This window comes from Vespa velutina, chromosome 3 (genome assembly GCF_912470025.1).
Source record: "Vespa velutina chromosome 3, iVesVel2.1, whole genome shotgun sequence".
In the NCBI taxonomy this organism is placed as follows: Eukaryota; Metazoa; Arthropoda; class Insecta; order Hymenoptera; family Vespidae; genus Vespa; species Vespa velutina.
Genome location: NC_062190.1, coordinates 2097501 through 2125453, shown reverse-complemented (window position 1 = coordinate 2125453; position 27953 = coordinate 2097501). Strand labels below are relative to the sequence as shown.

General features: G+C 30.4%; 2 protein-coding genes across 2 annotated transcripts in view; both read left to right on the top strand.

Moving 5' to 3' along the window:
• LOC124947664 (potassium voltage-gated channel subfamily KQT member 1-like) overlaps window positions 1–21026 on the top strand; it is a 30596-nt gene extending 9570 nt beyond the window's left edge. Inside the window, exons 2-4 of the mRNA XM_047490146.1 lie at window positions 3961–4490; window positions 7133–7315; window positions 20845–21026. Of these exons, the coding sequence (XP_047346102.1) occupies window positions 4397–4490; window positions 7133–7315; window positions 20845–21026 (459 nt within the window). The 5' untranslated portion in view covers window positions 3961–4396. The remainder of the gene's footprint in view (window positions 1–3960; window positions 4491–7132; window positions 7316–20844) is intronic.
• The window catches only part of LOC124947663 (potassium voltage-gated channel subfamily KQT member 1), an 80277-nt gene continuing 73328 nt past the window's right edge, over window positions 21005–27953 (top strand). The window contains exon 1 of the mRNA XM_047490137.1: window positions 21005–21022. The gene's annotated coding sequence lies outside the window, so the exon portion shown is untranslated. The remainder of the gene's footprint in view (window positions 21023–27953) is intronic.

Sequence of the window (27953 nt, the reverse complement as noted above, 5' to 3'; positions counted from 1 at the left end):
GGGATATTTTTTCGTTTCTTTGTTCTTTTTTTTTCTCAATATACACGCAAAAGAAGAAAACGAAGTTGAATGAAACTTTAGATAAATGATCATACCAGAAGAGAATCTGTTGAAAGTTGAAGGAGAATTTTGGCATTGAGCATTTTTTCTGAAAATGCCATGATAAATCACTTTCCATCGATTTTTTCGACGATAAATCGAAGAAACGACGTATCCAAAAATGATTAATGTAAGTTAGAAACGAGTCACGTTACACGGTTGGTCGTGTGCTGTTCATCGAGTCAATAAAGTCGTATCCCACGCTCGACTCCCTTCTTTCAAACGAATTCGAACGCTCCTCTTTCTTTTTTGTTTTCTTTTTTTTTGTTTATCTTTTTTTTCTTTTTTTTTTTTTGTTGTCCTTCACGATGAGTCAGACTGTTTCATCGTCATACTTTATGTCATACTTCAGATCGACGTTTTTTTCGATTATGTAAAAAAAAAAAAAAAGAAAAGATAAAATGAAAAAAAAAAATTTGATATTGTAGCAAATCACAAAGGATGCATTGAATTTTTACGTAAATTTAAAGATATTTATCTCGATCTGAGATCTATGTATATAAGAAGATTAGGTATTATTATCATTGAATTAGGAATTATAAGCATTGAATCAATTGATGTGGTTTGTGAATCTCAATATACATCATTAGCTTTACCTAATGACTCATGTTGATTCAACGTAACATGCTATTCAGTTAAGATCTATTTGACGATACATCCAACCTATTTTTCAATTCTTTTCTCATATTTTCTATCTCACTAAAAAATTTTCCACTAGCTAATGAGATTTGATTGGTCAATTCGAACACATACAGTAAGATGTATATAAGGGTATCTTAAAACAATTTATACACTTTGTGATTCTGTACAATTTATTAATTATTTTAATTATATAAATATATACGTCCGTGTTGATTTTATTTATTTCTTTATTTGTTTTTTTTTCTTTTTTTTTTTTTAATATTATTATTCTTTCTACGATAATTAAGAATAAATTTTTTATTAGAGATTAAATATAAAAGCATTACATGTTTTGTGTTTAAACGATACGTTATTTCGAGTCCTCGAAATGTCTCGATAGAGTGTCCGGATATATAGTTTTCTAGTGATACCCAATATTTGATGGAGGAAGTATTTGATGGAAAAGAAAGAGATAGAGATAGACAGTGAGAAAGAGAACGGGAGAGAACGAAAAATGGTCCGACTTTACGACTAGCATTTTCTCTCAACTGCAATGCAGATGTTATAAAATTTACGCATCCGGTATAAAATCTTCGCCGCTAGCAGGCTTAACATACGAACTTCCTCTTGACGAAACGAGTTTAACTAACAAAATGACCTAGGACGACATTTCGAATTTCATGAAACTTTATCGGCGAAATAACGGTACACATATATATATATATATATATATATATATATATATATATATATATATATATATATATAAATGTCGAGACACGTTAATTTTATTTTCAAAGAAGATAAGTTTTTATTACAAATTCATCCAGTTTGAGACTCTTACAAAAATCTTGAATGACAAGTGACATCATTTGGATGATCTTTTAATTGTCTTTACAACGGTGCTATATTTAAAATTTGAAATCAATAGTTTTCGAAAAAATGTGTTTCTAAATTTCAAATTGAAAACTTGATTCTTAATTTATTCAAAACATGTATTGCCGACCTTCACGCAATAAGAAAATCTTTCCTCGATATTACATCGAACATTTTGCATCACATCCGGTGTAATTTGTCGGGATTCTTCAAGTTTTCCTATTGAAACCGATTGGGTGGCATATATCTTTGATTTTAGATATTCCCATAGAAAAAAATCATAGGGCGTAAATGATCGAAAAAATGTTGGTTCTATAACTGTCGTATTGGATCTGCATATAGTCTGGAGTAGTTCCATTGTGTTGAAAAAATATCTCTTCTGGCATATTCAGGTCGTTTTGAATGATTTATACGATCAATGAATAAATCTAGTTCCTAAGTAAATTGAACTACGACTCTCCGATAAAATTATTTGATAAAAAGAATGGACCAATAATTTTACAATCAAGATACCAGCCTACACATTTATCGAAATACACCGAAAGTATTGCAGAATGTTTGACGTAATACTGTGGAAAAATTGTATTACTGCATGGATGTTGGCGATTCATGTTTATATAATATTTAATAAAATAAAATTTCTTCGAAATCTGCAATTCTTTGGAATCTGATATTCCAAATGGATCATTTTCTCGAGAATTTTTAACTCAAAATTAAACAAGAAAAGAAAAACATGAAGAATAACACCATTTTATAGAGAATTAAAAGATTTTTCATATGACATGCCACTTGATCTCTGTTGTCACTTAAGATCTTTAAGGAGCTTGTCACCCGAATCCCCTGAAGCTAGTTCAAAGTGGATGAATATATAAGGACCTGTCCCCTCAAAAACAAAATTGACCTGTCTAAGTGTTTTTCGAAAAAATTACTAGGTTTCATAATATTATTGGTATACACTTTTCGTTGGGACACTTTTTGTGTATGTGTTTGTATATATATATTTCATGCAATTCGAGTTTATCAACACGTTGTCCATCGATAGAACACATGAGAGAGTAATAAATCAAGTTAGATGACTAGTATACTGTTATAATAACTAATTTTCCTATCGAACACGTGTGGGCACGATTTCCATCGAGTTACTCGGAAATTGGCGGTTCGATCGATAACGAGGGAACTATGGTTGAACATTGGGAGAATGAAAAAGAAATATACTACGTATCACGATAATATAGCAATGTCTATAATATAGACGAGGACATGATCGTGGGGCTAGTTTCCTCCTTTGTATGGACTCTGTGCAATTCTAGCGAACTAGACCCACTAACCGCGACACACGTTTCCCAATCGATCTATAACTATATCATAAGCATCTCCTGCGTGTGCGTGCGTTCGTAGTTCGTTGCGTGTAATTTCAAGTATATTCGTGAGTATGATAAGACCACATATATTCGTGAAGCACTATGATTAATTTGATGATCAGAAGTGGATAATTGTAAGTACATAAACACGTAGATGCCTGCACGTCTACAACGATGGAAAATATAAATAACAACAAGAGAAGTGGTTTTTGTAATAACGACCGAATAAAATGAAAGTATCGAGGTATATAATATCGAAATTAGTATCTTATTCTTTGTAAAATAATTTGAGTCAAATTGGATTATGAAAAAATTCTTTGATTGTAATCGTTAATTCTAAAAAAAAAAAGAAAATTATAATGTTTAATTAATAAAACGTATAATTTCGAAATAAGCACCTTATTATATATAAAGTAATTCAAGTCAAGTAAATAATGAGAACAATTTTCGATCTATGATACAAGTTCGAAAATTTCGAAAGTAAATTATCATCTTAAATTAACTTTTAATTTAATTTCATGTAACTTTTAAGTCATGCACTTAAATTTCTTTATTGTTTTCAGTTTTATTTCATTTTACTGATACAAATTTAATTGTTACTTCATATTTGAAGTTTTAAATGTCTTTTTAAGTATGGATTATATTTAGCATAATCAAATTATACTAGTATAAGTAATACTATAATTTTCACATTATATAATATTTTTGTTGAGACGAGAAAAAAGTTATGTTATATGTTAAACGCACGTGATAGTGTAATTACAAGATACGAATGTTTAATGTAGTTTAATTCGCAATGAGACACGTATGCGACGATTAAATTCTTCGTTAAATTACATAAAAAAGAAAAAATTATAATAGAATTTCATAAATTATTAACATTGGAATATTTGTTGAATAGCTAGTTTAATATTTGTCTTTTTTAAACGTTTCTAACAAAAATAAGTTTTAACATGTAACGGCGATCGCAGCGTAATTTCTTTTTTCTTTTTTTATTTTTCAGATTTCAAAACTAATAATTTCGGGTGCGCGAGGTAGAGGTTTTAACCGAATGGAGGAAAATTTCGCTACAACAAGTTGGAGAATTGATCGATTTTGGTGAGCGGGATATGGTCTCAGGTGCGACGGCGGGGCGATGACGCTCTATCACCGTCCACCGTCATCACCAGGAGTCCCCCAGGACTCACCCAGCTTCCTAAACCTAATCCCACACCCGATCCCGATCCCAATAATCTCGACAACGAGGACGTATCGTCTTTCCCGTCGATCGGCAAGGACGACGTGGACGACGTGGTGGACGAAAACGACGACGACGACGAGGACAAGGACAAGGACAACGACGACAACGACGACAACGACGACGACGACGACGACGACGACGACACCGACGACGAGAAGCGTCGCGAAAACGGACGCTACGTGTTCGTTCGCGAGAAGGTATGAGAGATCGTCCTCATCGTTATCGAGAACATCACGGACAGGCCATGCCCCTCGAGGAGGTCCAAGGATTGTTACTTCCACCCTCAAGAACAGGCGAGTCTTTGTTTAACTTATTCTATTTAATCATATCATTCCTTTTATTATTATAAAATATCGGACGTTTAATATAATAGGTTAGAAAAAGGATGACATTACAGTTTTCAACCCGTTTATTATCTTTCCTTATAAATACATTTTTTTTTACGGTTGAAATTCTCACACGACTAAAACATGACAAATAATTTTTTTATTTCATGTTTATTTGTCATTGGAAAGATCTGGTTAATCTATAAGAGTGTTATAAAAATGGTGTCCTACTCGTTAAACTTACTTTCGTATTTTAACGAGGTTCTATATTAGTTGAATAGATTCAATTTGGATAGAATTTTCTTTATTGATCGTTTTATTTTAATCTTTTATATTAATATTGAAATTTTCTTTTCTTCTGAGTTTTTCTCGGTTGTAATATCTTCGTGATTGCCCCGAGGTATAGCTTTAATTACCTGTGTACATAAATGCACATGTGCCTCATTATAGTACTACATACCTACTTGAATGCTGTATAAGCATACTACAATTGTCGAATAGGTAAACACTAACAACAAGATGTTGTAGCTCTTGTCAAACTGGGTCATTCAAAGTTGTCTTCAATGGATCCTGCACACTGTGTGATACAGAGAGCCTCAGAAAACAAGTACCAACCCAGTGGCGATTTATATGCGTTTCGTGACTTCTACTTCGCTCTATCCAGTCATCTTTTTTCGAGACGCTTCAAGTTTTCAGGGGAATAAACTTTGTTCTTCCTTTTTTCTTTTTTTTTTTTTTTCATACATATGTTGACGTTTGTCCAAATCCCTAGTGGAACAGTGAATAGTTTATTTAATACGTTCACTGTCCAGTGACCCATATGTAGGTCAAGATAATCCTTCACTTGTACATGGAACAGGATTATTCACAAAAGTGGATAATCTCTATACAGAAAGTCCAGCTCCTCATGACTTTACATTTGAAATTAAACCATTTACATGTCACGAGAACTTTTATTCGAACAATTCATGACTTCAATATGAATCAGAGTTTCGAATTCTTTTTCATGATGATACTATTTTTAATATGGTATCAGATAGATCTACGTCGTAATATTATTATTAGATGAAATATATTATTATTATAATTAGATAATTATCAATCGTGTTTTATTTATCTTTCTTCTCGTTTTTTATTATTAAGTTCGTCGGTCTTTGACAAAAATGCAAAAGGTGAGAATTCTTTCAGACGAGAATTATTTAATTTGCGATTGGAAATATCTAAGAGATGAGAATTCTTTTGGATTTCTTAGTAATTTGATTTTTAATATAGGAAAAATTGTGGATTCTCTATTCACAGATTCTTCTTTCCCTTAACGTGTATCTTCTACATAAAACACGAGATATAAGACACGTTCGTCGCAGATTGCAACATCATGAATAATTCTCTCTCTCTCTCTCTCTCTCTCTCTCTCTCTCTCTCTCTCTCTCTCTCTCTCTCTCTCTCTCTCTCTCTCTCTCTCTCTCTCTCTCTCTCCATTTGTCTTTGATGCTCGAAAGTCGATCGTTAAATCGATCAATCTTACGTTTCTGCATCGAATTATATTCTTTCTTCGAGCCAATGAATTTCTGTCGCTCTCTCATCTCTCTCTCTTCTCTCTCTCTCTCTCTCTCCTTCTTTTCTCTTTTCCTCACTCTTTCTCGTTCTCTGTCAGTGAACGACGAATACAAATCATCCTCTACCTCCTGTCTCTCCATCTTTCGTCGTACGGTTAAACGGATTCAATTTTAGCTGGGTTTACCCAGGAGAAGAGAGGGTGAGGGGTGAGAAAATGACACCGAGGTTAATTACTACTTAGCGACATCGTCGAGAAGTGCCGATGATCCTGCCTTCTCTAGACGAAACCAACACCTTTTCTAACTAATTTTGTCCACTTTATTTAATCTTCACGTAATCAAACTGCGTATAACTATAAGAAATATATTCAACTTAAATTATCTGAAATATATAGATAATAATATTACAAATGTAAATTTGCATTTTTCTTTTTCTTCTTTTCTTTTTTTCTTATCTTTTTTCCATTCTTTTCTTTTTTCTTATCTTTTTTCCATTCTTTTCTTTTTTCTTATCTTTTTTCCATTCTTTTCTTTTTTCTTTTCTCTTCTATTTTATATATTTTTTTTATTTACACTTGAATGTTTTATAGAAACAAGATTAGAGATAAGATTTTAAATATATCAGAACGATTTTCTCTTTGTTTTACATTCCACAAAAAGTTCGTTTATATTTGATCGGTCAACCGATAAGATTTTGTCGTTTCGTGATAAAAACTGTACTAATTGTAAATAGAATGAACTTTCGATAAGCCAGTACATATTTAACACACGTTTCGTAATCGATATCCTTTCGGATTTTCTCGTTTGAATAAATGATAGGCAGCCTTTAATCACGTTGTGAGGCTCGATTTAATTCGAATTAGTAGGGGATAAAGAGATTAGAATTAGACACACAACTCGAATGATCTATGATATTGCGAGGATCGCTTTGCAAATATTAAATATTTTTGTTCTTTTTTCTTTTCTTTCTTTTTCTTTCTTTTTTATGGAAACATTATCTCTAAAGAAATTTATATTCCAAAACTTATCAAAGCATATTGTGTTTTATGATAGGTAACCGGGGACCTTTGAATGTGACGATTGTACAGGTGGGAAGAGGGAATGGGGGAGGTACTGGAGATAGTGGAAATGATTTATTGAGGTTGGAGCCGCCATCGGATTTAAGGCCCGCACCATCGCCACTTTCCGATACCAGTGCCACCTTACAGTCCGACATTAATGACACCTTTACTGGAGGTAAGAAATATCTCGTCTTAACTCCTTGTTTTTTATTTCTTTTTTTTCTATCTCTTATATAATTTAGGTGAAAGAAGAGTGAGAATAACATATCCTTTTAATTAAAATCCTGATAACACAGATCCGATTAATGAAATGACTGTTCGAATAATAATTTGTGTAGAAATGTCAAATAATACTTAAAAATTATCTGAATTTAACGAATAGTTCGTATTATTGAGAAATTTTTTCTATTAAAAGAAAAATACCGATATTATACCGTTACTTTTCGATTGTATCTTCATACCGTTATAAAAATCGAAAATACTTATATAGTTATAATTCTTTTTTACGATCATAATTAATATAATTATTATTTGTTAAAGATTAAGCATATTCTTAATGACTGAACAACATCTGAGACATAAATGTATTATGACAGAGGTATTAGTATTGTTTTGCAATATACGTAAGTTTTGAAAATTTATTTAATTGTATCTATGGAATTCTTAATAAAAAGTTTCATTCTATGATCAAAAAGTCTTGGATTTATTTTAATCCATTTTGCAACATTAATGCATTGTCATAAAACATTTGTTCAAGGAGTCTCTCAGTATGCCACGAGGATGATTTATAGAGAATATTTTAGAATGTTGAAATAAGGAGAAAGAAAATGTTCAAAATTATATTCACTAGTTTTAGCAGTGTCACCTACATAAGTTGATGTCGAAAGATCAATTCCATTTTTAAAATACGTATTATCACAATTAAAATATTATTTTTCCGATGATATTTTTAATGATATATTAATACTTAATAGTAAGAAAAATGAAAATTTATTGCTTTAAATTATAGAGACAAAAAAATATGCTCTGGTCTTGATGAAATAAATATTCAAAAAAATATCGTTATTAAGTCTCTACGTTGAAGTTAATTTTAGATGAAAACGAGGTGATCAAATAAACAATTCAAATTATTATTATTATTATTATTATTATTATTATCATTATTATTATTATTGTTATAAAATTGTAATATTATTTGTTGGAAGAAATTAGAACTCTTATTTTATATCATATTATTATATTCTTCTACAATAATTTAGTTATATGAAATGGGGAGTAGAATTCGACAGTTAAAGCATCGACTGATAACCTCGGAAAAGGAGAAGATCGAGACTAATGTCTTAAGATATTTACCGTGAACGAATCACCACCAAGCCTTCCATTAATTGCAATTTTCTTCGAGGGGCTTCTGTGTGTTCTTTAAATATTGACGATGAAGCATCAGCTTATGCGAGGATCATAGATGGTAGGGATGCTCAATGACGTCATATTTTGTTGGCGGAAGCATTTCGGGAAATGGTTCCTCTGTTATAGGTAGATTATCGAAGGTGTTCCGACGAGAAAGAATTCCGAAGACGATATTACTGTAGTGTAGAAATATTGGATTGACAAGAAAGTAATTTCGATTTGATGATGACATAATGAAAGCCATAATTGAATCGAATTGTCATATAACTGTGCGAGAGATTGCGAAAAGGTTAAATGTATCACACACAATAATTATCACATAAAATGTCTAAAAGAAAATCACATAAGATGTTTTGGACTCGTTAAGAAGTTCGATATTTGGGTAACGCATGAATTGAAAGAAATTCATTTACTACAACGAATCAATATGCTGCGATACGCATTTCAAACTTAATGCAATCCCTTTTTTGATAAGAATTATCACTGATGATGAAAAATGAATCGTCTACAATAACATTAATTGAAAAAGATCATGGTCCAAGTGTGATGAACAAGCATAAACCATATCAAAAGCTAAATTGCATTAGAAAAAGATCATACTGTCAATTTGGTGGGATTACAAAGATGTTGTGTATTTTGAGATGTTTTCAAACAACCAAACGATCAACTCAGATGTTTACTGTCAACGACTTATGAAATTGGAAAATGCAATCAAAGAGAAAAGAGCAAAATTGGCAAATCCCAAAGAAATTTTGTTCCATCACGACAATGCGAGGCCTCATACATCTTCAGTAACACGTACGAAATTATAGGAGTTTGGTTGGGAAGTGATGTTGCATCCTCTATATAGTCCTGATCTTGCACAATCGGATTATTATTTATCTCGAAGTTTACAAAACCTTCTTAAATGATAAAAATTTCAGTAATAACGATGATCTCAAATCGCACTTAGTTGAGTTTTTTGCTGATAAGAACTAGAAGTTCTATGAGCGCGGAATTGTGAAGTTACCAGGAAGATGATAAAAAGTCATCGAACAGAATGGAAGATATTTGACTAATTAAAGTTTATTTTTTGTATAGAAAAAGTTGACTTTTATTTCATACTAAAAAACCGAAATTACTTTGTTGTCAACCCAATAATTGTCCTCATTCACGATGAACAATTTAATTGTAAAAAGAAAGGAAAAAATCTTTTTCTCTTGAAAGCTTTAATCCTTTATTAAATCGTTATATTCATTAAAATATTTAATATTTACGAAACTCTTCACACATTATTTATTATTTATTATAAATTTGTTATACGAAAATAGAAATTAATTTTGAATGCTTTGTTTCTTGAATCGATTTTACACCAATTAATATACATACTTACATCTACCTTTCATAATTATTGATGCATAAAAGAATTATTATAATCTTTACATTAGATTTTATAATTATTAAAAAATATAATTCTGTCACAAAAGAAATCTTAAAAATATAGTTTTATATAAAATATTCAAAATTAAGTGAATCATCGGTGAATGTTATAACATTCATGGTACTAAAAGGAAATTACGAACTAATATTAAACAAATCTATTATACGATTTTACTATTGTTCTAATACGTAATAATATTCAATGCGTTAACAATAAGTGAAATTGAAAAGTTAATTTTAGGCAATTTTTCTATCCAATTTTACAATAGAATTCATAAAGTGTTTATATCATTATTACTATCTCGATTGTTCTAATATATAACAATGTAATACACGTCACAGTATTCAACGTGCAAACGATAAGTGAAAACGAGATGCTAATTTGAGGAAAATTTTTTTGTACAATTTTACAATAGAATTCATAAAAGTGTTCAAAGAATTATTATCATCTTTATTATTTTAATGTATAATATTATAACAGATTTATTACGCTACATTATAATGATTAGTTATCGTGATTTTTAGTTATGGCGATTTTTATTTATATTAATTAGGTATAGTCAAAATGAACTCTAAAAAATGTATTGAATAATCATTAGCAATAAACATGGTACTCGTTGTCATTTTTGGTAATCTACACAATATTGATTATAGTTATAAAGAAATATTCTAGAAAATTTGTTTTAATATAATTGACCGTGGCCTTGTTGAGATTAATCTGTGAGTCGATGTATCGTCAAAATGAATTTTGAAAATTGTATTGAGTAATCGTTAGCAATAAGCACGATACTCGGTTGTCGTCTTCGATAACGTAATATCGGATAATTCAATATTTATAAATGGCATACTCTATTCGAAGAAGAGTATCGTCAAATTAATCGAAACCTCTCGAGTCGTTCGATTGCTTCGAATTAGATCGGAATTAGAAAAGAGTAACTGATGACAATAATAAAAAGAAAGAAGGAATACGATCGAGTTTTTATATGGAAACCTAAAACGAGTGTTATCCTACAAAAGTGTTAATACTAAGTCGTATAAATAAAAATTAATTCGATTGTTTTGTTTTCCTTTAACGTTGTTGTGCCGTGTTTAGAAAACAAACAATACAATTAATGAGATTAATCGAGAGAGAGAGAGAGAGAGAGAGAGAAAAGAAAGAAAAATATATACCATCTATCTTACCGTTAAATGATTCCCCAGAAGAAAATAAAAGTTTTACAATTACAATTAGGAATATAATTAAGATTTTTAGTGAAACCATTTGTTGAGCTCTCTTTTTTCTCTATTTGTTCGTGCAACGTTTTTATTATTGTCATCATCGACTTATGTACATACGTCAGGGTAATTACATAAGAGATTATTTTCACGAGTCTGAAGTAAGCAGTGCATGGTCAACACTAACTTAACTGGATAATTGGATTGCGATCGTTGTGGTCATCGAAGTTGTGAGCCGAGTTGTTAAGCACTGTTTCTACTTTATCATTTAGTTGCTTAGTGCATAGTGATCTTCGTGATGTGTAATACAGAATGAAAATTGTTTTCTTCTTCTTCTTCTTTTGCTTTCTTCTTTTTCCTTCAATTATTTTCATTTGTTTTTTTCTTATTTCTCTTACGAATACGATGACTGTCTTTGATAACGATATTATAGAAGGAAATAGAATAGGGAATGATAACGAAAGAAGAGGAAAACGAACGATCGGTGACATAACGTGACTTTATGTGATGTCATTTAGGACAAGGAAATAAATAGAAAATACAAAGTGGAGGATCGTAAAAGTCTTTTGGGATATTCCTTACGTAGTATGCAATCTAACGTTATGAACAAAACAGTCTTTGTGATCTCTTACGAAAATGACGGAAACAACAATAGTACTGGTCGACGTTCGAATTTCTACAGAAATTCCAGTATACGAAAGAAGACGGGATCGAGAGAAAATATAAGTATCATCCATTACCAGATTATATCACGTGGATTTATTCTTTCACTTTTGTCTTTAAGAATAGAATATTTTTGTCCATTTTTTTTCTTTTCTCTATTTTCTTTGTTTTTTTTCTCTTTTTCAACAAATTGATATATTTATAAAAAAAATTCTTTTAATATAATTAAAATATATCTTTTTAAAATATTAAAAAATAAAAGAAAAGAAAAATATATATATATATATATATATATATATATATATATATATATATGAGCCGTTTATTTTGCAAGTGACCTAACTCCATTTATCTTCAAATCGAGATATTTAAGCGTTTGCGTTTCAATGAATTTAAAAATATACGTATAGGATACTAATAAGTCATACTACTTAAGTGTATCTAAGGGTGTTAAATTTATAGTTTCTATTAAAATAGTGGCAATTATTAAGTGAATAATATGCGTTTCTTTTATTAAGAATGGAGTTAGAACACTTTCAAAATTAACAATCAGATTCATTATAAAATTTGAAGGTGCCCAAGTCCATTCAACATAATTTAAGATACTTCAAATTGAAAAAAACAATACTCAATTTATTTTACATATCTTTAAAACACTTCGAAAACTAATTTATGCGATCCAAAACATTTTTTAACTACATAATGTACAAATTTACAAGCATAAATTTATTACAAAACAATTTACTACTCATCTAGATTTTGTGTGTGTGAAAGGGATTTGAAGAAATCATGATATTCCGGTGGTATATATCTTAATAGGTTAATTATGTCCTTGAATTTTGCTGTTGTAATTTGTCTGATGTTTTTATACAGTGGTGTCAATACAATATTTTCGAACTTTCTTAGTCTACCCCGACGTGGTAATAAATTCAGGACTTTCAAATTTTCATTTTCATTCATTGATTTAAGTATAAACGGAGTTAGGCCACTTTCAAAATAAACGGTTAAATTATTTAACTAACTCTGAAAACTTATGTGTCAAGAATTATCGTATTTGCTCGGAATATAAGCAACCTGAAATGCTTTACTGATAAATAAGATAAAGTTGTACATGTACTACGTAAGTACGGAAAAAATTGACAAATGGAGTTAGGGCACTTTCAAATGATAACAAAATATATTTCTTTTGTAAGCTACAATGCCTTCGCCGTTAATTTCTGTTCGGCATACTTTATTGCACTAGCAAAACGCTTTCAAAAAAAAAGAAATTTTCGATCAAATGGAATTCTTCTGATGAAAACGTTATATGTTGTTTTAAATATATAATTGTATGGATTGTAATAATATAAGTTTAGTTTTGATTAAGGAAGGGGGGTTTTTTTTTTAAATGTATTATATGATGTAACTTCAAAGAAAATAATTACGAAAAGTTAGCGTAAAAATAGTCAATTCCATTTTATTAAAAATCAATATTAACATCGACATGAACTGTGTACATCTGAACAAGATAATCTTGTATTACAAATCGTCAAGTAATTCGGTTAAAAATTCATTGAGATATAGTCTGCGTTCAATTAGAATAACATAATATAGTTAGGATAAAATATGTTGATAATTTAAAGTTTAACAATCGCACGAAAGATTGTTCCTTAAAGTTTAATTGAGGGTAAAATAGAAGATAGTTTTTCTTATAAAAACCAATTGCAATTTCTTCCGAATTGAATCTCACCGGCATTAACAGATCCTTAGCATTGCAAATTGGTGTTCTTTATAAATTTGTCGTTCGAATGAATGGGAAAAGTAATGTGTTCTTGATAAGGAAGATGCGAGATAACTAAAAAAATAAAAAAGAAGAAGAAGAAAAAGGAAGAAAGTAAAGAAAAGAGGAGACAGGAAAAGGAAAGAAGAAGGTTCATAGTATTAAATAGATGGAATTTCAAGGCCAAGCTGAAGGTTATTTGAGGGAAAACAAAAAGTAATAAACAACTTCATTTTCAAACACCCATATCTTTTATCTCTTTTTGGCTTTTCGTTTGGTGTAGCACTTATCTCTCTTTCTCTCTCTCTCTCTCTTTCTCTCTTTCTTTATCTTTATCTACTCCTATCATGTTCAGTTTATTGGTCTCTTATATTGATTGCAAGAAAATCTATGTGGCAATTCAATAAAAGTATCAGAATATGTTGAACGAAAGGAACTAGAATAAAAATTGAATTAATCACGGGAAATCGATAAATGTGTACGTTAGTAGGTAGGTACATATGTATGCATTAACGCACGCAATTGTCATTATCTGTTCAGAACAGTTATTTATAGTTTTCGATGAATGAAAGAGTATCGTAATGTAGGTGTAATTTAACGTGATGACATATTTTAGATGTAAACATAGACATTAGAATCCCAACTTGAATACTGTTCAAAAATATAATAGCATGTACGAACGAATGAATCCGGCTAAGCTCTTCGTTTGTAAAATAAAAATATTATTTTATTTATAAGTATTATTTATTTTATAAATAATATTTTTCTTACAAGTTATGTGTGTGTATGTATGTATATGTATATGTATATGTATATGTGTGTGTAAATAATTATTTATAGAATTATTCAATCTTATATTTTATTATTTTATCTCGTTATATAATTGAATAATTATCATTTAACAAAAATTATATTATTCATATATATATATATATATATATATATATATATATATATATATAATAAATATATACATGTAAAATATATATAAAGAAATATATATATAAAAACGCAATTATATATATATATATATATAATTGCGTTTTTAAGGCTGTTTTTAAAGCTGTTCATTACCCTGATTTTTTAATGGTTTACGCCATCAATGAGAAAAAGCCTAATTATTGATCAATTTTAATGAACAAGATTTTATTTTAAAGACGAAGGTTTAATCTCCAGCGCCCTTTTGGTGGAGTTTTGAAAAAGCTTTTAGTTTGTGCATAAATTATTCTTGAAAAATATCATTTTTTAATACTATTTTTTTGAAAGAAAATAAAGCTTTTTCAAAAATTTGACGAAAGGGCGCCGTAGATTAAACGTATGTCTTTAAAATTGGTTGAGAATTACTTTTATTCTTCTTGATGGCGTAAATGCTGTATTTGACATTTTTTGCAAAAAAAAAAGATTAGTACTGTGGCGCCCTTCCAAATTTGCGGCAAAAGAGATGAAGCTCGTACTGATGTTCATATACACGCTTGAATAGTGTATGTTTTATTGTAAAGTACCATGAAGTAGTGATTGCCTATTTGATTGTGTGCGTAAATAGCTGGTGCTCAGATGTTTTGAAAATTTCCAAATGCAAAAAAATGGGTTTTACGATACTCATACGGAGAAGCTACGGTAACTCACTCGATTATTTTAATGAGTTTTGGCCAAATAATTCTATGCTAAAAACAAAAAAAATATATGTTCAATTATTTACGTCAAGGGATCTGAGTTTTTAAAATATCATTAAATTTTAGAAAAATTTGTAATTTCTTTTAGTTTTGTAGACTAAAAAAAGAAAAATTTTATAAATAATGTATAGTACATTGCGAGGTCTCCAGATCAGTAACTCAGGAATTCTAGGTTCGAGACTAAAACATGATTTTCCGATGGTTTTTTTTTTTTATTGTATTGATGTAAAAGAAAATAATGAACTAATTTATTCTTTTTTTCCTTATTTGATAATTTAGTTAGATGTTACTAAATCCAATCTTTTATATTTATTTTTCTCCACTGATGAATTTCGCGGTGATCTGTGTTACATAGGACAACAGCAGTATAATTTTGTTCGATGACAAATGCATATAAAATATATACATTTATCGATTATTTCTTAACATTAATAGTTAGTGAACATATATATCATATATTATTTTTGATAAATTTCAAAACATGAGTTCGTTTCCACATTATCTACGAAATTTTTCTCCCAGCGCAATTTTGTTATGTTTTCCTCTGTAAGAATTCACTTCATATTATTACTATTACTACTACTATTACTATAACAATAATATTTAATGTAATAATATAATAACAAAAACAGTAATAATAAGAAGAAACAGAAGAATATACTTATATCGTATACATCATGGCACATGTGATGACGATAATTTATGATAACAAAAGAAGAAAAAATGTATCATTTTACGTGGTGGTTTGATACGTGAATTCTCAAAAAATCATGTCCTTGATAATTTCAATACATGATCGCCTATCTAATACAAAGGACATATGATAAAAGTATGAAACATCTCTTTTGTTTCGTCCACTATAGTTTCTTTTTGCTTATTACCTTATGATCATAATGCATTTGTTTCGATACTGTTTCTTACTCATGATCAGTCGAAACTAATTGTCTTTACTATTATAATAATAAATGTATTAAATAATATCTAGACGTATATAAATAATATTTACGTACACTTTTTTTATTACTATATTCTATTCTATTCTTATTATTATTATTATTATTATTATTATTATTATTATTATTATTATCAGTAATAGTAATAGTAGCATATTATTATTAGTAGTAATAATCGAATAGAATGTATTAATCCTACAGGGACAACCAAAGTAAGAAAAAAAGTGCTGGGAGTTCCACTTCATAGATAGTGTGGAAATGAACTCGTGTTTTGATATATGTTTCAATTATATTTATTACTTTCTATACATTTATCGTAAAATAAATGCGTACCGACGTCATATCTAGCACGAATCATTGTGAGACGCATGCTACCATCAAAGAAAGATATATTTATAAGAGATTAAAAGTGTGATTACACACTTTTAATCTCTCTAATACTAATACTACTTATTCTACGAAACTAATTGTTATGTATGCATAGGAGGAGAATATCAACAAGCTTATACACTGATATGATAGACACATGATGGGGACACATGATCCTTTGAACAAAATATAGTGAACATGATTACATTCATGATCATGTCATCTTTGTCATCATTGCTGTTTGCAATTGTTATTTGCAATTAACCCATTTGCATCCAAGCGCGGATATATCTGCGAGCTGCGACTGTCTTTTATCATCGAGCGCGGATATATCCGCGAGCCCGTGATTGCTTTTCATTACCAATTACCGAATATTCTTCAGATGCCACAGATCACGTCTGATCTTTTCAGTTCATTATATTCTGAACAAGTTTTATTTTTGTTGTGTAAATCTCTTAAACTGTCATTATGAGTAAGTGTTTTCAATCTATATTTAAATATCATCCATCAATGATTCGATAACGCGATATACTGGCAGGCATTTTCCTATATGGATACCTGCAACTCTAGCAAAAGGAAAAAGAACATCAAAGCGATGCATTGTATGCTTATCTAAGTCTTTGCGAAGAGAAACGATTTATAAATGTTATGTTTGCGATGTACCATTATCTATTGATATCACTTTAAGGAATTCCACGAAAAATAAATTTTTTATTTTATCTATAAAATAATTTTAATTTTTTCTATTTTAAGAAAAAAAATATAAAATTCGTTGTTTGCGATGTACCATTATGTATTGATCACTTTAAGGAATTCCACGAAAAATAAATTTTTTATTTTATTTATAAAATTTTTCTATTTTAATAAAAAAAATATAAAATTCGTTGTTTGCCATGTATCAACTGTTTTAAAAAGTATAATTCTGTTGTCATGTACTTACGACCGATTACGCGCGGTGATATGGGCCGATCATCAATTGAACATTGCTGATTTTTGAATACGGCACATTAAGTAGACGCATGATGCAAATGGGTTAAAATGTGCTACGTTTATAATATTGAGGTGAAATTATTTTATAATCTTTTATATGGTTAAAAACGTGAAGAAGAATAAATGTTATGATGAGAATTTAGAGATGAGTGATAGTGAAGATATATTTATATTGAAGTATCAAAAAATTATTTCAGTATATTAATATTCAAAAAAAAATGTTGATTATGTTTCTGATACTTCAAGTAATGATAGCGAAATTATACTATATGAATATAATACCACTGGCAGATATACAAGCATACTGGTCAGTTAGGGATAAGAGTAGGATCTCTTTTTTTAGTAAAATATTTACAAAGGAAAGATTCAACCAGATATTTTGGATATTATATTTGAAAAGACCTGATCCTGCAAGAAATGATATTAGAACTTGTATTCAACGAGCAAATAATTTTTTAAAATATGTAAATTGAAAATTTTCCGAACATTTTAACCTGGAGAAAATATGTGCGTTGATGAATCTATAGTAAAATTTAAAAGAAAAATAAGTTTTATTACATATCTACCAAGTAGGGTATTCGAATATACATTTTATGGAAGTATCACTTCCGAAAATTTTTCAAGACCAAATTTAATGGTCAGCATCAGAATTGTTCTGCGTCTTATCAACAATTATTAGATTATGTACCTACCGTAAAGGATATGTATTATACTAGTGTATTCTTAACTGAAGAATTAACGCTAGAACAATTGACGATTGACGTATATCTACTTCCACCGGAAGGGTCAAAATAACTTGTTTTTTAAATTTTATGAACGAAAATTAAATATAAATTGAATAATAATAGAAAGATTATAACATTAATAATTTTTGAAATAATTAAACATAAAATTCAAAGATATTTTTTACAAGTTACAATTATTTTAGCAGAGCATATACCATAGACTCGTTTATTACATCTACCATAAATATTCTTCATTTTATTATTAGTATAATATGCTATTTGACACTATTTAGATTTCATCGAAATCTTGTTTTGTGATGGTGTATATGAAGATATTTCTTCTATTTTTAATCGAGGATCGTCCTGTTAGATCTTTGTAACCATCTGTAAGTTCTTTGGTTAATTGAAATGTCTTTTCTTAAAATATTTTCTCCTATTATTTTTTTGTATAATATCCAAGCATTTATACCAGCAATTTGATATTTTCTGATCATTTGATTTGTCATATCTACGTATATGACAACAAATTTGATGTTGTTATAAAATGTCACAAATTCAGGCAAACATTTACCATCTTTTTTAATTTTAAAAGACTTATGTTCCGAATTCAATGACAATACTTTTTTATTTGATTTACTCTTGTATATAGTAAGAGAGAAATTTTATGTTATATAAAGAATTGTCGAAAAGCGAGGCATATTATACTTCTTTGATTTTGCAAATTTAGATAATTCTTTCTTATTTTGTTTAATGGTGCCAACTAAAGAAGTTCTTTTAGTTGTCAGTTTTTGTTGCTAATGACAAACTTGTAAAGAAATTACCTATTGTCACTGTTTTTCTGCAACCAATATGTGATTCCATAAGTTTTAGGACGACAAATTAGGACCCAAAGATACTGATAATCTTATTTCATCTTTTCCTAAGTAAGGAAATGCATTTACAACATATTTACTTTTTACATTTGATGTCAATTAGAATTTTATACCAAACTTATTTGGCTTGTTTGGCATATACTGCGTAAATCGATATCTGGCTTTGATTGAAAATAATTATTCATCAATTGTAATGGCGGTTCCTGGTTTATAACACATTTGGCTATTTTCAACAAATTTATTCCATACTTCTGAAAGTAATGTAAATTTTTCTGTTTGCAATCGTTAGCTTCTTCCAGTTTTCTTCAGAATTTCGGCGAATTTATTCCTGCTCATTGTTTTGGAGAAAAATTCAGATCCCTATCTTTTGGACCATAAATATGAAAGTCTTAGGTTCTTTGCTTTGTATGCCCCACGGGCATATAAAATTGTTATAAATTCTTTCAACTCTGATAACAATAGAATCGTTATACAAAATATGACGGGTTTCTGCTTTGGTGCAAGTTTTTATATGTCTCATAACTGCAAAGTGCAAAGTATCAAAGAAAATGCTGTTCTCACACTATCTTTCATGATATGTCGTTTTGCATATGCCGTTGATGTTGATACTTTTTTTGAAAATGTTGTGCAAAAGAAAAAAAAAAGGAAAAGAAAATAAAAAAAGAAAAAAAAATCACACGTTTATCTACGTTCCGTGGGTATCCAAATGACTCATCTTGATATATATATACTACATAAAATTTTACAATAAAAGGGCAAGAAAAAAGAAAACTGCTTTACAGAATTAATTATTTACATATTTTAGAAAAAATCATATAAAACGTTAGAAAACAAAATGTACTGAAAATGAGTAATAATTATAAATAAGAAATGCCAAACAAGTCATTTTTACCTTCCTTGGTTGTTTTAGCATTAAGAAAAATGAAGTGCCACTTGACTATAAGAACAAACAGAAAAGGTGTTCCAAGAACTCTGAAGAAACCAAAATTTCATAAAAAAAGGTCTGTCGCATAAAAAAAGAGAAATATAATGTTATCAGTTTGGAAGCATAAGAAAATAGTTTAATTATTGAGCAATTGACATAATGCAGAAATGATGATCAATTAAAGATTTATACGAAGAGGTACAAGAAAAAGTAATCGAAAAGCCAAATGTAGTTGAATACACAAAGTCGATTGATTTTGGTGGGTGGTGTTGAACGGCTGATCAATATGCTTCCAGTTATTGCTTTTCGAGGAAAACACTAAAGTGATGGAATTTTTTCGTGCTGAATTTGATGAATTTAAAATGTATATTTTATTTACAAGAGGAAAATGCATATTTATATAATAAATAAAATCAAATACGTACATTTACAAGTACGTGTAATTTTTTCCACTCAAAATAAGACTTCTTTTTCTTAGATGTTTCTATGTAAAAATATGTTGGAGTTGCTGGTAGGCAGTAACAGAGAAACGCGCAGATAACAAGAGGATGTGTGTGTGTGTGTGTGTGTGTGTAATAAATATTATTCTGATTGTTCCCTTAATCTCATTTAAATCTCTTAAGAATTTTAAGTTAAGTAAGATGACAAAGAAAAATGGCCGCCTTCTAATTTCAATTCATGTTAAAAATTTTTATTAAAGATAATTTATTTCTTTGAATTTCACGATTTTTCAGGTGTCGATCCTAGGCTACTGTTGGGTGGCACTGGAATCGGAGGTGATCGTAACACGTGGGAGGGTCGTTATCATGTAAAGGAACATCGCCGTGCTGGAAAAGCAACCTTCCAGGGTCAAGTTTACAACTTTTTGGAACGTCCCACCGGCTGGAAGTGCTTCCTGTATCACTTCTCTGTGTAAGTACTATACCTAATATCTTTAATAATTCTCCTATATACCCGTCTTTCATGGAAAATTTATCACAATGCTGGCCATATAAGTCGCCATTATTATTAATACACATTTTACGAGAACGCCTGATGCTAAAGGAAAAAGCAAAAAATTATGAAGAAAGTGTAACATGATTGTTCTGGGACATGACATATATATTGGGTGAATCATTTAAAACAGAAAACATAAATATCTTGATTTCTTTTGATGATAGACGAAGATTCTTTTTCTTTTTTTTTTTTTTTTTTTTTTTTTTGAGAGAAAAAAATATGCTCGCCTCAAAAGTGTCTGATACAATGGGAAGGGAGGATTTAAAGAATTAAATCCGAAGATCATATTTTTCGAAATACAAGAAATATCATAGATGTTATTATTTACGAAGGAATTTGATATTTCTTTCCTTATAGAAAATTGATAAAGTATTTTTTCAAGGCAAATTCAAAACGTTCTATATTTGTTCTATTGCGATTATTGCATATTAAAGTATCTATTGTATTTCAAAGTTTAATCGATACAACAGATACTATTTACAGGAATTTGTTGTTATCATAAACAATAACCGAGATACTCATATTAAGTTTGAACATTATCATCCGATATAATTATGAATGACATTATCTAAAGTGATATGTCATGTTACGAGTTAAAAAAAAAAAATATTATTCGATTACTCGAATAACAGAATTATTTTTTCTTATTAACTTTGTTTTTGCGACGTCTTCGCCTTCGTTGGTTTTTTTGCGTAACAATAAATGCGGCCAATGTATTTGGTCGATATAATCGTTGGAAATTGAGATTTCTATAAATACAATCTAAGCCTCGACTACAATCTACGGAAAAAGAATTTCGTCGTATCTTATGAATTATTGCGACGACTACGACGAAGGTCTGCTGCTGCTGCCTCGGGAAACTGCCTTCGTTCGTGTTTAATGCAACGTTACTTCATCATCTTCTTCAATTATCGATTAACGTGAGGAATCATTTATCCGCGATACGTGGCGATCACGATTTTCGATAGTATCATGTTAGAATCATACATTGTAATTTCCATCGAACTCATCTCTCTTAAAATTCCATTTTATAATAAAGTTTTTTTTTTTTTTCTATCTTTCAACATCGTCTCATCGATCATCAATTTATTACTGTCACTTGTTATACATATACACGCGCATGAACACACACACACATACATGTATATGTATATACATTCGACAGTAATAAAATCGATGGTAATATTTGAAAATGTATTCGTTCATTATCGTTGAATTTACTTGATCTTTGAGTAGTAATTTAAATCTCTTTAGAGAGATTAAATTGTTTTTACAAGACAACGAGCTTGTCTTCGTTTGGCGCGTAAATATTTATATATGCGTATTTTCGTATTAGTTATATTCTTAAATTACGTATCATCCGTCCTTTGATATTTTAAAAACGTCATGCGAAATATCTAGAATTGTCTTTCTCTTGCTTCTTATCAGAGTCAATTTAACTTTCCAATTTAACTTTGTCCTGTTTTATCGCGTTCTTTAGAGACAATAGTTGATAGATTATATGAATAACCAACCAAGTGAGTACAGGGAAATACAGAATTCTTGTTCTTTACCGAAAGGATATATTTTGCAATAAAGTTAAAGTACCTTAGAGTTTAAAGGAACATATGTACAAAGCGAAAAGTTGAAGTATACTTTTCGAATCGATTATATCATGTATACACGTGGGTGTCCGCGTGTTATGTCGTAAAACCTCATTGTCGCGAAGTGCTTTTTCCGGCTACGTGACTGAAATTTCTACGGATAGATGGCGGTCTATATACAGGTAACTACCACTTGGTCTGATCAATATCCAACTTGTACCACTTATCGAGCGTACATACAGGAATCTGCTATTATTGAATGCATGTGTGACCCGATTAAAGCCGCGCATTTTAAAGGAATCATCAATTTAATCTTTTCGATCTAACTACGTATCTGTATAGATTAAATTTATCAAAATTTGTTAAAACGAAATGAAATAAAATAATAATAATAATAATAGAGAAATAAACAAAAAAAAAAAAACAAAAGGAAAATAAATAAGTCTAACAAGTAACAGGTCAATTGAATTAAAAAATTTACATTAAATGTTGTGTGTATGTATTAAAGGACGTTTTTTTCGAAGTTATTGAAATATATTATTCGAATGATGATTGGTTTTATTTTAAATAAATATAAAATGAAATGATGGTTCGGCAAGGAGTAGAGAGGGGGAGGCGGACATTTAACCCGAAGGCAAAAGCCGACATTATGGAAACGTTCATTCGTTGGCTGGGTCGCAAATAAATTTAACATTACTAGCGCTCATAACCTTCCGCGGTTAGTTTTATGTAGATATACATACATACATACATATATATGTATATAAATATATATATATATATATATATATATGTATGTATATACGTACATATATGTGTATACATACATATGTATGTATATATGCATGTATGTATAATGTACACAGGTATATTGTATATGGGTCATGAGCAAAAAGAATTTACTGTTTTATTCATATCGAGGGGCGCATATTGGTTCGTGTTCGGTATGGATATTTTAGCCGCAACACGTGCCGTTCCTTTTCGGACCAAATCGACGTTATCCATCTAGGCTCTCATCTTCATTACTTGTATTATTGTTTCTCAGTAGCGTCTGGCATAGAGTTATGCTGTTGTTTTCAAACCAACAGTGGTTTACTATCGAAAGATTGAAGTAGAATAAGAAGAAGAAGAAAAAAGAAAAAAAAAAATGATGAATATCGAAACACGTATTCTTTCTCTCTTTTTTTTTCTCTTTATTTCTCTCTCTCTCTCTCTCTCTCTCTCTCTCTCTCTATCTTTCTCTCTCTATCTCTCTATCTATCTATCTATCTATCTATCTCTTTCTCTTTTTTTTCTATTTTTTCTATCTCAATGAAATTACATACTCGATCCTAAGAACTATGTAATTCTCGTAATACAAAGTTCAATTCTTAGAAAGATGCACGTTATATACAGGAGTTATATATAATATATACAGGAGGAGAATAATTTTACGAATTTCTCGAAGCAACGTATAGGGTCCGGGTCACCCTTTCTCCCTCACCCTTCCTTTTTAATGTAAAATTTCGAGGAAATCCTTTGATTATCCGCCGATCAAACTGTTTCTCACGCGAAGCGTTTGCCCGCGGAACTCTGCTTCCGGTTGGGAGAATTCCTATAGCCTACTTTGTTGATACACATACACATGTACACAGACACGCGCGTACGCTCGCGAGCGTGCGCGTTGATATGTATCAACACGTAACTTAACACACGTGAAAAATATGTATGCACGTAACACGTGCCCGTATATGTTTTCTTCATTTGTAAGGGCACGGCATGATCTAATTTAAATAATTTGAATAACTTTGCACGCCATCCAACAGCCCCGATAGAACAACTCTCAACTTCTTTGACAACTAGATAAGGATCGGAATGAGAGTTGGCGGAGATGATGAGTTACTATCAACGATCACATGTTTTTAAAGTTCAAGGAGAGAAAGAGAGAGAGAAAGAGAGAGAGAGAGAGAGAGAGAGAGAGACAGAGAAAGAGAGAGAATATACGAAAACAATGAAAAGAAAGAGACCATCGATTGAAACGTTTTATATAAAGAAAAAATATACAATAAATATAAACAAACATTGTATATAACAATAATAATAAACAATGATAAATAATAACGTTATCATTGAAAAGTATAGAAATAATGAACGTTTTAGAAAGATGTAAAAAAGTCAACGATGGATAGGACGAGAAAAAGTATATGTATGGAAGTATGGATGGATGCATGGATGGATGGTTGGATGAATGGATGGTTAGTTGGATGGTTGGATAGAGTAGGCACTTTGCAACGACTGATATCGATTTTCTCACTTTTTTAATGCCACATATGAATATGAACTGTACTTCAGTGTTTCTTCCTTTGCCTTCCTTACTCCGTGCACATAATTTTTTTCTTTTTCTTCTTTTTTTTTTTTTTTTCTTTTTCTTTTTCTTTATATATGTATTGTACTCTATCTAGGTTCTGTAACCTACTTCTTTTTAAAGCGACGCGCAGGGCTAAAGAGCGAAAGAAAAAGAAAGAAAGAGAGAGAGAGAGAGAGAGAGAGAGAGAGAGAGAGAGAGAACCCTCGCGTAAAACTGCTATGTTGTCCCTTGAATAAGTCGCGAGAATTTATTCAGCGGAAAAAGAAAGTCAGAGACTGAGAAAGAGAGAGAGCGAGAGAGAGAGAGAGAGAGAGAGAGAGAGAGAGAAAGAGGGACGATAGTTGTGCTTTTCCTCACGTCAAACCTCATTTAGTTCGACGACCGACGATTCGCTATAAATGAATTTCGTTTTATATCACGGAAAATGCTTTCGCTCTCTTATCGATAGTTTACTTTTCTTTTTTTTTTCTGCTCCATCTTGCATTAGTATACATGACGAGAGAGACAGAGAGAGAGAAAGAGAGAGAGAGAGAGAGAGAGAGGGAGAGAGAGGAAGAGAGAGAGAGAGATTCAGAAAAACATAAGCTTTGAAAAACGTTTTCACCTGAGTCAGAGCATATACATTTGTAAGTGTCCATACAATGTATTATAGTGTAATGTTTGTCCATGTGCTAATCTCTTCTTGTGCGAGTGTTTGTCGAAGAAGAAGTGAAAACTGCCAGCACGCAAATCCCCTTTCTTCTTTCTTTTTTTATCCTCTTTTTTCTTTTTTCTTTTTTTATCCTCTTTTTTCTTTTTTCTTTTTTTATCCTCTTTTTTCTTTTTTCTTTTTTTCTTTTTTTTCTTTTTTTTTCTTTTTTTTTTTTTTCCTTTTATTTATTCCCTCATACGTTCCAAATTCAAATGCAAATAAACGCGTAATTCATATGATTAACTCGCGAGAGACAGATTTAATTAAGTAATTAATCCATAACACTTTGAATTCTACTTACTTTTCCCCGTCTTTCTCCCCTTCTTCTTCCGTCCTTTCTTTTCTCATCCCCTTATTTCTATTTTCTCTTGTCGTTTTTATGTACATTTCCACCCCGATACCGACGGAATAATGAAATAATAAAATGGTAACTCGGATCCTTTCATTTTTATTTTATTTTCCTTTTTTTTTCTTTTTTTTCGTTTTTTTCCGGAAAAAGTAAAAAAGAAAAAAGAAAGAAAGGGAAAGAAAAGAAAAGAGAAAAAGAAAGAAAAAAGAAGGAAAAATCGAAAAGGAGGTCGAATCAAAGCCGTACCAGTGAGTTTCGTTGGGAGTTATTTAGCGTAGATCGGTACTCGTCTCCTCCGTCTTTTTGTATCGGGCCAGAGGTCGGCGTTCATTGTACCAACGAGTAGTTTATATCGTACCTTAATTACTCGTCATGTCGATCATCGCGCAATTAAACGTGCGCGGCTTACGTATCCGAGCAAAAAAACCGCAATGCGGAATTTGCTCCGTATACGTGAAAAACAATTGGGCAATTTAGAATTCGGCGAAAAATTAGTTCGTATTAGGTTACGATTTGAAATATATACCTGTGTGTGTGTGTGTGTGTGTGTGTGTCTGTGTGTATATGTATATGTTTGTGTGATCTAATTGATACGATTTCAAAGTTTCAACGTTTGTATAAAATCACATTGTTGTGGATCTCTATCTATTATTTAATCGTTCATACGTGAAATATTTGAATCATTGATTTTTATATTTCAATCTTATGATTTTAATCTTGTAATATCAATTTTGTATAGATAAATGTTTTATAATGAATTTTTCATTCTTCTTCAGTCCTTTCTTTAATTAAATTTGCTTGTTTACAAGGATGTAGGGAGCGTGCTTTACGTTACACTCCGATAGTGATCAATCGAAAACGATGCGGTCCGTTTCTTCTTGATTCTAGATAGATATGAATTTGATGAGATAACGCTCCGGTCCAATTTTGCAAGGTAAACTGAAATATGGAATTGATTTTTTTTTATTTATTTTTTTTTTCCTTTTTTCTTTTTTTTTTCCTTTTTTTTTTTATAGGCTTTACTACAACCCGCCCGCACGCTTGATAGAGAGAGAGAGAGAGAGAGAGAGAGAGAGATACGAGCAGGAATGTTTAGATAATATGGAAGAATAGTTTAAAAATAATTTTCATTTATACGTGTACATCCATAAAATCGGATTTAATGTTACGTGTTACTTCGTCTATGGAAAAATACTTACATACGTCTATGAGATATAATAAATTATATACCGGAAAGCTTCACGTTTGAGTCACATTTGTTAATTTTGTTCCTCCTCCTTTATCCCGTGCAATTTTAATTAATTTTCGAATGCCAGCAGCCAAACGATATTGCGACGGCAACGGCCATCATTAATTTTAAAGTAGATTTCTTCGTTAGATTAATAAGCGCTTAAAAATCGATAATTGTTGCTTCAACGAAAGCTTAGTTTTTAAAGACGGATAGTTCGAAAGTTTAGTATAAACGGTGCTAACTTTTCTTCTAATTCATTTTCTTAACACTTTTCCTTTCCTTTAATATGATAATAATTAACCTTGAGTAATAATCGATCGTAAAATAAAGAGAAAGAGAGAGAGGGAGAGAAAGAGAGAGAGAGAGAGAGAGAGAGAGAGAGAGAGAGAGAGAGAGAGAGAGAGAGGAGGCGGGGCGGGGGAAGAGAAAAATACTACCGTGATACGTAGAGATAATGCATATGTAAATGTATACTTTTGTACAATCCGACGTGTAAAAGTAAACTCGGATTAGTATGTCCGTTTAATAGCATGCAATTAAAAAAACGTTGTTAGAGAGTAAATACGATCGCAAACGTAGAACGAATAATCTAAACGTTAGGTAGTATCTATCTGTAGACTGATCATCGATCTGTTTTAAATAGATT